This window comes from Neolamprologus brichardi, chromosome 6, assembly GCF_056152115.1.
Source record: "Neolamprologus brichardi isolate AB-2024 chromosome 6, ASM5615211v1, whole genome shotgun sequence".
Lineage (NCBI taxonomy): Eukaryota > Metazoa > Chordata > Actinopteri > Cichliformes > Cichlidae > Neolamprologus > Neolamprologus brichardi.
Genome location: NC_142109.1, coordinates 2,335,423 through 2,347,907, shown reverse-complemented (window position 1 = coordinate 2,347,907; position 12,485 = coordinate 2,335,423). Strand labels below are relative to the sequence as shown.

General features: G+C 39.3%; 1 protein-coding gene across 1 annotated transcript; it reads right to left on the bottom strand.

Moving 5' to 3' along the window:
* Nucleotides 1-1,832: 1,832 nt before the first annotated feature.
* On the bottom strand, nucleotides 1,833-5,093 carry mrpl4 (mitochondrial ribosomal protein L4). Its single transcript, XM_006806130.3, has 9 exons — nucleotides 4,911-5,093; nucleotides 4,575-4,656; nucleotides 4,216-4,387; nucleotides 4,068-4,119; nucleotides 3,536-3,653; nucleotides 3,227-3,333; nucleotides 2,540-2,649; nucleotides 2,363-2,436; nucleotides 1,833-2,112 (listed from the first exon to the last, which is right to left on the bottom strand). The coding sequence occupies exons 1-9, from the start codon at nucleotides 4,956-4,958 to the stop codon at nucleotides 1,967-1,969; spliced, it is 909 nt and encodes a 302-aa protein (XP_006806193.1). The 5' UTR covers nucleotides 4,959-5,093; the 3' UTR covers nucleotides 1,833-1,966.
* Between the last annotated feature and the right edge of the window lie 7,392 nt (nucleotides 5,094-12,485).

Below are 12,485 nucleotides of genomic sequence, written 5' to 3'. Positions count from 1 at the left end.
ACGTAAAATAATCACACCGTGACGCCTCTGCCTTTGTAAATAGAGGGACAGTAACTGCGTGTTTATATGTAAGCGTGTAAAACCTGAAGATAGACAAAATACTGTTAATCTGTTTATCTGCTATTGTGCAATTCCTCTCATGTAAGCAATAACGTGGTGCACAGCTCACGTGAAAAAAGGCACATACCATAAACGTTGCGTGAAAAACTCTGTATTCCTCGTCCACACGTAAATGCAAAAAATGAGTTTTAAAAAATCTCCGTTTTCGGTGATTCAAAACGCCGTTTTCGTGTGGACGACACAGCTGCGTTTTCAAAAATACCCGTGTAGGTGCGGACGTAGCGTAAAAGTTTATTTTCTTACTACCTACAGATTACTTGTATTTGCTTAATTGTTTACTAAATGTTTGAGGTGTGAAATAACCGCAATTGAGCAAAATATGGGTGTGTGAGGTTGGAGGATGTGTTAGTGCGTGCGTGTGTGCGCGCGAGGGGGGGGGGGGGGGGGGCGCGAACATTTTTCTGTAAAACAAAGGGGGGCCCAGCGAAAAAAGTTTGGGAACCACTGAATTAATCTGTTAAAACTGAGTTAAGAGAGAGACAAAAGTCACTGGAGTACATTGGAGTACTGCCTTTTCGTCTCTGATGCCACGTGACAGGTTTGCCCTTGCTGTTCTTAGGCTCTCCTAATCCCTGGCTCTGAAGGCTGCATATCATAAATTAAAAAAACAAAGACGGTGTGTCAAAACTTTTGACTGGTAGTGTACATCTATCTTATGAATTAATTTGTAAGAAATTAAAATATGTCCCCAGTGCAATGACCTGCAGCTCTTTATTTCAGATTTTGTCTGAAACAAGAGTTAATTGTTTTATGTCCGTCCTCTGTGGTTGGATCTTACCTTTGGATCTTTACACATTCTGCAAATATTTTCCAAGAACACAATGAGCAGCTGTTTATAGGGGAATGTGGTCTAATGCAGTACAGTTGTTATTATTATCACTTGTCACATCCTGTTTATGAAAGTTAAAAAAATAACATTCATATAAGAAATAAAATTGTCTTGTGTCAACTGTATATGGTGTTAAATAGGCATATACCAGCGGTCCCCAACGCCTGGGCCACTGGGCCCGAGAGTTGAGGCTCGGGAGTGAAATGTATGGTTTTCAGGGCTTTTATCATTAACTCTCTTTCCCTGGGTCTTTACCGGTGTTGTAATTGTGTGTCTTATTTTGAAAGAACTATTTACGCATTACCATAGCGACCAGTGAGCATTAAGGGGCAGAGAGGAGGATGTTACTCTCAATGTTATTGGTGCCTTTCAGGAGGATGTTGCTAATAAAGTTACACAATTACACAGCAAATTCGCGTTTATTATTATATTTACAAAATAACCACAGTTTTTGTCTTGGTCATATCATTCTATTTTGTTGTATTAACTGCGACACCTTAAAGGCCTGCCCGTGAAAATATTGTCTGACATTAAACTGGTCCGTGGCACAAAAAAGATTGGGGAACGCTGGCCTATACTACTGTACTTTAATGTTGGTCATAAGGGTGGTACTTAAAGAGCCATATATTTTATGAGGTGGTACTCATAGTGAAAAGTTTGAGAACCACTGGCATAGATCACAGTTCATGTCTCAAAACCTTCCAAACCTGATCAGCTTTAGTGGTTAAACAGTTTACCCCTCGTCTTTGCAGCATAAACCTCAGAGAGTTTACGTGCCTAACGCCCACATCGTGCCAACAGAGAAGAAACGGTCAGCTCTTCGCTGGAAGATCGGGAATGATTTGGCCAGTGGTCTCCTTCTATACAAATTCAGCTAATGATTACACTCTGCATGTTGTTTTTACATACTTTTATTAAACTTTTGTATTTTTTATTATTCAAGTTATGACTCTCTTGTTACAAACAATAAAAACAAAGATAATGTGACTTATGTTAATACATTACAGGTAATCTGTTTTAAGGAAAGTCAGAGTAGGGTAGTTTAAACGGGTAGAGAGGCGTGTAACGCTCATCGTGCCAGAGCAGCTTATCCTCAAGAAACTTAACAGTTTCCAAAGTGAGGACGATGGCTTCATGTTTCAGCATGCTGTGGACATTCAGACCTGAGAGAGAAAATATGACAAACTGTGTGAGTTTTATATAACAGATTTGTTACATATAACCTTTAAAACCCTGAGCATTTTAAGAACTATTTAATTTACTGGCATGTTAGAGGTCCATAGACACAGTGCTGCAAAGACTTCAATGCATGAAATATTGTTTGAAAGCATGAACAAAAATAATACATTTTACCATCAATTAATCTGTTAAAACTGAGTTAAGAGAGACAAAAATCACTGAGTGTGAACTCACCTATTGCTGGAATGACGTTCACTGTCTTCAAGTTTGCCGTGGCCTGAAGGATGTTTTCAGAAAAGTCTTCACCTCTGAAAGCAGAAACATAAACGTGAGCACTGAGCAACAGTGGTGGAGATTCAAACAGATTTAAAAGTTGATCATTTGTACAGAAGTGCTGCTAAAGATACTCACACATCCACTATTAACACAGACTCTCCCCAGTGTCTGTGTCTGATGAGGTCAAGCAGGTACTGAGAGTCTGGTGTGGGGATGTTCAGGGAGTCCACAATGTGAAGATCATCCTGTGTCAGCAAGCAGTTCAAAAGGGGGGAAAGTATTCAGCTGTCAAGAAATATTACGGATACGTAATAATGTAGTTAAAGTCATCATGTATCCTATTCTCACATTTGTTATGTGCTCTAATTATAGTGTCACAGATAAAGAAAGGATTTTCTTTCTTTCTTTTGAACACTTACAAGTTCGTCAGTGTCACCGATCTGCTACAAACCAAATACTCTCAAGAAATGATATGAGAACATAAAGGGTGAAGAAATTCTCCATTTAAAACAAGTGGATTTATCTCCTCCCCTCTTTAAGCCAACTTTCTTCTAAGTGGCTAACCACTGCAAACAAAAGGTCTGAACAATAGGTGGGTGCGGCTTCTGTATTCACATGTGTGAGATATCTGTACGGGTTATCGCCTCTGTGACATCATAACAACAGCAATAAGCGCTTGAGATAAGTGACAAAAACAGCTGCTTGTGGACACCGTCATATGTCACTGCATGTTTTTACAACTCTTATTACAGATGTTATGAGCCTCTAACATCACTAGCATCTGTATTTGCTCTTCAGGTGAAACAAAGGGGTTTCTCTTACCTGAGCCATCTTGGAGCTCAGCGCCACTTTGAGTCCTTGCACTCTGACTTTCATGGGTAACATGTAGTAGTAACTGGTGGGACCTCTGGGTCCATGAGACACTCCACCTGAATGAAACAGAACCAGTGAGACCATACTGGCCTCCAGCATGTGAATCCTTCCAGATCAACTCCACTGAAGGGTGATCATGTTTCTGGGAGTCATGACACAGAGACGAGCACACGCTGGACTATAAAACAGATGTTCATTCAACAGCAGACAGGGAAAAAATGAAAACAGAAGTTTTACAATAAGATCAAAAAGAGGCACCTCCTCTCCATATGGGTGATCGGATGCTTCCATGCCGAGCTCGTCCACTTCCCTTCTGTTTCCAGGGTTTCCTGCCTCCACCGCTGACCTCTGACCTGACTTTAGTGTGGGCGTGACTCTGAGATGTGAAGACAGCCATTAGTCTACTTATCATTTTCTTTATCAGCCGCAATAAAGCTCAAACTTTTCTACATTTGATCGTCTTCCTCTGTCATATATGCACTGTTACGTATTGCTAATGTGGTCATTTCAAACACAGAGCTCAGTCTGAGCTGAAGTTTCTCCTGCCTGCTGTTCAAAACACTTCTTTGCAAGCAACAGCCAATCAGAAGAAGTTCTAATTTTACTGTAGTCTACTCTCCACGGATGTGAACTGTAAAAGTATCAAATTAAATTTAAATGTAATAGCATAATCTTAGCTCAATGTAGCAACACATGATGAATAAAATGTTCCTAAGCTTAAAGTGCTTGATTATGTGATATATATTACAAAAAACTCAAATGCAATTGACATTTTTAAATAGTAACTTACAATCCTTTTGTAATTTCTCTGCCATGTTTCAACACTGTGTAGAATATCAAGCCTGAGGAATGACAACAAAGATTAACTTGCACATTTCAGTAGGTGCTGTGAAATGTGTAGAATTGAATGGAAAGACTGTCAATAGTAGCTTGGTTACCTCGGAGGAACTGCAAACACATCAGGGTGAAGTTGAGCCACACCCAACGGCTCGCTGTCCTGTCTCTCCAGAGACTCCACCCAGGCCTGCACAGGGGTCAAGTGAGCAGGAACTGCAGCATCACACTTCCTCAGAGGAGGCAGAGAGGAGTCTGCAGGAGGTGGTGGACGCTCTGCAGGAGGGTATAAAGCAGCAGTCAGTGAGGAAGATTTTCATGTATCCCACCCACAATGATATCAGTGTTATCAGGAAAATCACAATATTTGGCTTTTGGAGGACAAACAATAACACAGAATAAATCTGATTTAAAATCCATTTTCAAACATTACATTTATCTATCAAGTACACAAGCTTCATACTTAATCTGTCAGGATCCACGAGGTTGGTGGGCAGCAGTAAGTTTGGAGGCAGAGCGCTCTCATTAGAGAACGAGGAAGCGAACTGAGGAGGGAGAGAAAAACTTGAGGATGAACAAAAAACACTAAAAACAAAGACAAACGGGTATAATATTAATCTTATACACACACTCAGATATAATGCTGCACTGTAGACGCTTTTTTCTATATCTAAAGAAATTAAATAACAGAAAAATGGCTTCAGATTATTATTGCTACCATTTGGACAGAACGCTGTTATCTGCCTTTGGGTGATGTGAGGATACAGAGCGCGGTTGAGGTATGTTTTTCGTCACTCACCCTTTTAGCGACTCCTCTGCCACGAAATATGAACGAAAATCGAAGCATTTCGGCTATTTTTTGTTTGTTTTACAAGCTTACACTGTTAAACTGCTCTTAAATAATTTGAAAACAACATGATAAGGGGGATGACAGGCTGCATCAAAGGTCGAGGACGCTTTTCCGTGTCGCGTGCTTGTGGCGCGTCTTGATGACATCACTCAAGTAAAGCGGCACCATCTATTGGTTGGACGCAATAACTGTAGACTGTTTTCTACAGTCATTGGTTGGACGTGGTTAAAGTGACAAAAAAACTTTTTTTTTCACCATCCAACTTCAAAACAAAGAAAAACGTTAGACAATAACTGATAATCGATCAACATCTCCAGACAAAACAAACAAGAAAATAATTTAAAAAGACAATACTTCTGTCTTTTTTTAATTTTATAGATACACTAAAAAGTTTCAGAACACCCCATTTTTTTTCAGCTAATTGGAAATTATGCAGTTTAGTGTCTCATAGCACTCTGAAATGAAAGCAAACAATTGGAGTTACAGAAAAATAAAGAAATCATGGAAACAATTTATATAGCAAATGTATTCCTAACTTTTGAGTCATCAAAGTAGCCACCTTTGGCAAAAATAACAGATGAACACACCCTTTGCATTCTTTCAACAATAGAAATGAAATATTCTTGAGAGAGTTCTTCCCATATCTGTTGCAGAAGTTTCCATAAATGTGTGGCACCTATAGGTTGCTTTGTTTTCACTCTTCGGTCCAGTTCATCCTAAACCTGGGGTTTAGCTCTGGAGACTGTGCTGGCCACTTCATGGTTTCATACCATCTTGTTCTTTTTTCCTGGTGTAGTTCTGGAATAGCTTGGACTTGTATTTTGGGTCATTATCTAGCTGTAGGATGAACCCCTGACCAACTAGGCAGGCCCATACCAAAGGGTATCGCATGGCTCAGCAGAATGCTGTGGTAGTGGTTTTGGTTCATGGGGCCTCTCACTCTGTATAAGTCACTAACCCTGGATCCAGCAAAACAGCTACAGACCATCACACTTCCTCCTCCTGTTTTTTTTTTCTTCTTTTTTTTCTTTTTGGCCTTTTTCAGCTTTATTTGATAGACACAGTGAAGAAAGAATAGGGAAGCAAGGAAAGAGAGAAGACATGCAGCAAAGGTCCACGGGTCAGATTCAAAATCAGGCCAGCTGCTGTCAGATGCATGGCATGTGGTCGCCCGCTCAACACACTGAGCTAAACTGGCGCCCACTTCGACCTCCACAGTTGAAAGTTGATGCCACACACTGTGGAAGCATCCTTGAAACTGAGACTTGTTTACTACGACCACTATTAAGCTGTGGTTGAGCTTGAGTTTTCCTGTGAGCCATGGAAGCTGTTATTTCTCAGAAACCTCTGATTCAGTTGTGGCTTTGGGTCTGCCAGACCTCTTCCTGTCAGAGTTTGCCCCAGGTTCTGAGTGCCTTTTGATGGTGAAGGAAATTGTACTCACTGACACCTTGACTTTCTTTCTTTCTGTTTTTGTTTTTTGGCAGTAGAGAAGTATTCTGTCGACTCTGTTTTCAAGATAACATTCCACTTGTTCCAAAACAAAATAGGTTTCTTGAAATCACGACAAAGTAGGTTTACCAGGATTCCTGCTTAATTATGCTGTGCGACTGGTTAGAGTTGATCCAGTTTGGCAAGCAGTTCAGTTTACACAATAACAGGAGAAAAATCACAATAGCAGGAGCTTTTTATTGTAAGGTAAAGATCCAACAGACCCTACATACTGTGCAAAGTAGGAGATAAAGTTAGAAAATATAACTTCAATGTTGGCACTCCTCGCACAGATGTTCAGCCATCTTTGTTTTCATTGTAGTGGGATGAGACAGTCAGTTTCTAAGTGATAGAATCATCTGAGTTATAAACTTCCTGTTTTTCATTGTACTGGGCAGCAATGTTTGGTGGAAGAACTTATGACTGTATGTATTTTTTCAGGAATGGCTTGCATACGAGCCTCCACCAGTAAGTATTTCTCCAGATTTTTTTTCCATTAGTCATTTGTCCTTCGGTATTGACACAGTCAAACTATCTCAACTGGGTTTAGGTCAGGTGACTGTGGAGGCCAGGCCATCTGACGGAGCACTCCATCACTCTCCTTCTTGGTCAAATAGTCCTTAAACACACTTCCAGCCTCGAAGTGTGTTTGGGGTCATTGTGCTGTTGAAAAATAAATGAGTTTTCCAGCAACCATTTACAAAAGACCAACAGCTAGCCATTTTAGGAGTATTACCAAATGGTTTAGCAGGAAACAATAAAAAGTATCTTTTAAGAATCTTGCTTACAGCAGCACTAAAGTGTATTACTATTAAATGGCTGAATCTTGACCCACCTTCATATAGTATGTGGATTGATAAAGTAAGAGAAATTTACCAGATGGAGGACATAACATATGCTCTGCGGATTCAGAGAGAATTGTTTACTGAGCGTTGGCGACCCATACATGCTTTACTGTTTCAATAATTTAGCATAGGTCTGTTTCGTTTTGTTCATTTATGGCTAGATTTGTCACATGTTATTTAATATTACATAAAGTTTTTGTTTTGTTTTCTTTTTGTTTTTGTTGTTGTCTGTTTGTTTGTTTGCTTGCTTGGGTTTTGTTTTGCTTTCCAGTTTTGTTTTGTGCTTCCTAATTGCAGTTCTTATTTTAATCTACATTTCTGCATTGCGGTTCCTGTAACTGTCCTACTTGTGAACATTGACAATGTTGTAAATTATAATAAAAATTGAGTTAAAAAAAATAAAAAATAAATGAGTAAGTCTTTTCCCAGATATTTTTTTTCCATTAGTCGTTTGTCCTACCAAATGGTTTGTCTTTATTTTCATGATTATTTACATTGTCTCAATGAAAGAATCAAAACTATGAATGAACACATGGAACTATGTAGTAAACGAAAAACGTATTTATATTATAGAGTCTTCAAAATAGCCACCCTTTGCTTTGATTACTGCTTTCCACACTCTTGGCATTCTCTCGATGAGCTTCATGGGGTCGTCACCTGAAATGGTTTTCCAACAGTCTTGAAGGAGTTCCCAGAGATGCTGAGCACTTGTTTGCCCTTTTGCCTTCACTCTGCTGTCCATCTCTTCCAAAACTGACTTTGTGAACAAGGCACCATGGCAACCATTTCAGGTGACTACATTTTTAGTTAAAAGATCAGAGAGGTATGACGGAGCTAATCAATTTAGAGACCATAACATCTTAAAATCAATTCTATAATGTACTGGACAGGCCGTTCTCACTCCCGAGGCGTAACATGCCGACGTTTTGTCACGTCCCGGGGCTTCCTGTGGAACGGGAAAGGAGACCTTCGGCGTTCTTATGGTACGCGGCGGGTAATGGCTGAAATCCAGTGCAATGACGCTCCCGCGGTAATAGACGTTCCAGCCCTGTATTCCAGCCCTAAACCTAACCTTATCCCTAGCCCTAACCATAACCTTTTTCCTGACCTTAACCAAGAGTTTAATTATGTTAAATAGCGTGTTTCTAAGCGATTTGAAGAAAAAGAGCGAAAATGTGTCGATTGAGTCCATACGGTTCTCATATTTCCTCATTTTTTCCGAGGTCGTTATTCAGGAACGTGGTGGGTAGCCGAAAACGTAATATGTTGACGATTTGTCACCTAGCGTAAAATGTTAGGCTTTGGGAGTGAGAACGTGTTGTACTGGAAGCCAGTTTAAATGAGCCAAGACTGGGGAAATATTGCCATGTTTATGTGTTCCTGTCAAGAGTCGGGAACAAGCTGAACAAGCTGAAGACGAGAGAGCAGAGCCTAGCTGATACCAAAATAAAGACTATTACAGTAGTCAAGCCTGGATGAAATAAATGCATGGATCACTTTCTCAAACAAGGGCCCTGAGCTGGAAGAAGCTTGCTTTTACAGTAGAATTTATTTGTTTCTCAAATGAAAAACTGCCATCAAAGAACACTCCCAGATTTTTTGCAAAGGGAATTCTGGACTTTTCCAGAGGGCCAAGGTCACCCTTAAAAATAAAAGAGGGTCAGAAGGTCCAAATAGTACAATCTCATTTAGATTCAAAACATTTAATGCAAACCATGGTTTAATGTCATCAAGGCAGTCTAGTAAAACTTTTATAGAGTTTGTAAAATCCTTTTTAAGAGGAAAGTAGATTTGAGAATTATTGGCATAACAGTGGAATGAGATTCCATATTTTCTGAAAATAGAGCCTAATGGGAGCATGTAAAGGGAAAAAAGTACTAGGCCCAGGATAGATCCTTGAGGGACCCCACATGGAAGGGGGTGGATGTGGATGAAGAGCCACCAAAACTGACAGAAAATTTTCTATCAGTTAAATAGGATCTAAACCATTCAAGTGCTGTTATTTTAATACCCACACACTCTCCAGTCTTGATAAGAGAATCACATGATCCACTGACTCAAATGCCGCACTCAGATCTAAAAACACTAATATGGCAGCATTACCAGAGTCAGAAATTAATAAAAGCACAGTTTCAGTGCTATGTAGCGCTTTGAAACCAGGTGGAAATGTTTCTGAGATGTCATTAACTTCCAGAAAAACCTGGAGCTGAGGGAAGACAATTTTTCCAGGATTTTGGACATGAAGGGGAGTTTAGTGATTAGTCTAAAATTTGAGAGAAGTGTTGTATCAATATTTGTTTTGGGGTTTTTTGAGAAATGGGTGCACTACGGCATGCGTAAGATTAGCCAGGATGGTTCCCATTAGAAGAGAGGTATTAATAATGGTTAAAACATTAGGTCCAATAATGTCAAAGACTTCTTTGTGAAAAGGCGAAAGGGGGTAATGTTAAGGTGAAACACAGGAGGCTTAAGACGGGAGACTATTTCAGCCAGAGTACACAGAGAAACAGGCTCAAAGTGATCAAACACAACTGAGGAAATAGGGGGAACAGAGGGATCATAAGCTGGAGGAGTGATGTGAGACCTGATAGTAGCAACCTTATCGACAAAAAAACGTAAAAGGTTTTCACAGGTGGCTGGAGACCCTGGTAAGTGTGTGGTGGGTGGAGGGTTGATTGCAAAATTAGTGGTCTTGAATAAGACACGGGGCCCGTAGCTGTTATTAGAGATGATATCTGACAAATACTTTCTTTTTTACAGGGCTTCCCTTAACATATCAAAGGAAATCTGGAGTTTATATTTTTTCCATTTTCTTTCAGAGTGACATTGTTTAACCCGGGATCAGTTTTAGGTCTAGCACACTAAGTTTTTTTAAAAGGAGTAACAAATCAAGCACATTTGAACAAGCAGCATTGAACAAAGTGAGCAGATGATCAGCATGTGGCTTAAGGAAGTAATTGTCCAAGGAAGGGGCACCAATATTCTGATAAACAGCAGAGAAATGTCTAGCAGTAGCAGGAGCGATGATGTGGAAATCACGCACAGGCAAAAGAGGTTTAACTGGAGGACATGGTGCCGAAATGTGGATTATAACAGGCATGTGATTAGAAAAGTTGAGCTTGCAAATTTGAATGTCACATAGCTGCAGACCACAAGATAAAACTAGAGCCAAAGTATGTCCACGCTCATGGGTGAGCAAGATTAAAACAGTCAATAAGATTCAGGAAGTCTTTCATAAGAGGCTTTTGGTAGCAGCAAACATGAATATTCAACGCTTCGCTAGAAGAGCAGGAATGATTTGGCCAGTGGTCTCATTCCATACAAATTCAGCTAATGATTACACTCTGCATGCTGTTTTTACATACTTTTATTAAACTTTTCAATTTTTTATCATTCAAGTTATGTATTATTGACTTTCTTGTTACAAAAAATAAAAACAAAGAAAATGTGACTCACTTAAGTCAGTTAGTACATTACAGGTCATTTATTTTAAGGAAAGTCAGAGTAGGTTAGTTTAAACGGGTAGAGAGGCGTGTAACGCTCATCGCGCCACTTAACCGGTTCCAAAGTGAGGACGATGGCTTCATGTTTCAGCATGCTGTGGACATTCACACCTGAGAGAGAAAATATGACAAACAAACTGTGTGAGTTTTACAGAAGAGATTTGTTACATATAACACTTAAAACCCTGAGCTTTTTAAGAACATTTCCCCTTCTAGAAGTGCATGCTTAAATGAAGATGAATGAAGATGAATAAAGGTTTTGTGAAAATGACTACAGAGTTCCGGTGCTGTCTCTGGATGCCCGAGGAATAAAAAGAACCGGGGTGAAACTGATTTCGCAACACAGGTCGAAGTTTTCTCTTCACGATTGAAACTGAGACTTGCTCACTACGAACACTATTAAGTTGTTCTTTCAGCTTGAGTTGTGCCATTGATCATGCAAGCTGTTAATTCTTAGAAACCTTTGATTCAGTTGTAGCTTTGGGTCTGACAGACCTCTTCCTGTCAGAGTTTACACCACTTTCTGAGTGCCTTTTGATGTTACAGGAAACTGTACTTACTGACACCTTGACTTTCTTTGAAATTTCTCTGTAGGAAACACCTACATTTTTAAGTGTTATGATGGTCTGTCTCTCTTCCATTGTTAATTAACTTTTTCTTGTCATTTTTACAGCAACATTACTTTCTGCAGCACAATACAGTATAAACAACTTGAATCGCAATAAATAACAGGAAAATTTGTTCTAAAACTTTTGACCGGTAATGTATAAATTCATTGTTAGTATCTGTTTTTGTTTTTTGGAAGTAGAGAAGTGTTCTGTTGATTCTTGCCTGTTTTTAAGGCCAGATTGTTCCGAAACAATATAGGTGTCATCAAAACATGACATAATAGGTTTATTGAGATTCCTGCTTAAGTTTGCTGTGAGACTGTTTAGAGTTGATCTAAGTTGGCAAGAAGTTCAGTTTACACAATACAGGAAACACATCACAATAACAGGAGCTTTTTATTGTAAGGTAAAGATCAAACAGACCCTACATTTACATTAAATATCTAATAGTGTTTTACATGATGAAGATAATATGTTGGAAATATACTTTAAATTTTCTCAATGAACACACAAACACGCAAAGATGTTTTTCACACTTGAGTAACCTTGAATTGCTGCCTATATATCAGTGCTGCAGCTACAGTACTGTGCAAAGTACTGCTCCTGCTAGGAAAATACTACTTTACGGGGACAGTGATTTATTGGAAGATGTGCTAACATGGAAAAACTGTTTGTACAGTTCTAAGAAACTCGAAAGTCCGAATTTGTTATGAGCAACTTTGCTTATATATAACACTTTGCTTATTCTGACTTTCAGTGTATTGAAGAATAACATTATTCTTCAATACACATTATTCTTCTTGTAATTTCTTTAAAGTATTCTTCAGGCCTAGTTCCCCAGGCTTCCTCACGGACATTCAAAGTTCTTGTTTAGTTGCTGGCTGCCTTTTATTCCATCTCTGTCAAGATGATCCGGCACTACTTCAGTCATTTTGAGGCTGAAATGAAGCCCCAAACCATGACAGTCTCCACCTAGCATTAAAGACAGCTGTGAGCAGTCTGTTGTACCGCTTTCATCCATGCATATTACCAGTTTAGATTAGAGATAGATTAGATTAAACTTTATTAATCCCTCGG

Excerpts from the sequence above, each read along its gene's own strand:
- mrpl4 (XM_006806130.3), bottom strand. The coding sequence starts at position 4,958 with ATGCTTCGATTTTCGTTCATATTTCGTGGCAGAGGAGTCGCTAAAAGG. Across the intron at positions 4,657-4,910 it reads GCAGAGGAGTCGCTAAAAGG|TTCGCTTCCTCGTTCTCTAA; the intron begins GTGAGTGACGAA and ends CTCCCTCCTCAG. Across the intron at positions 3,654-4,067 it reads AGAGAAATTACAAAAGGATT|AGTCACGCCCACACTAAAGT; the intron begins GTAAGTTACTAT and ends TTCACATCTCAG.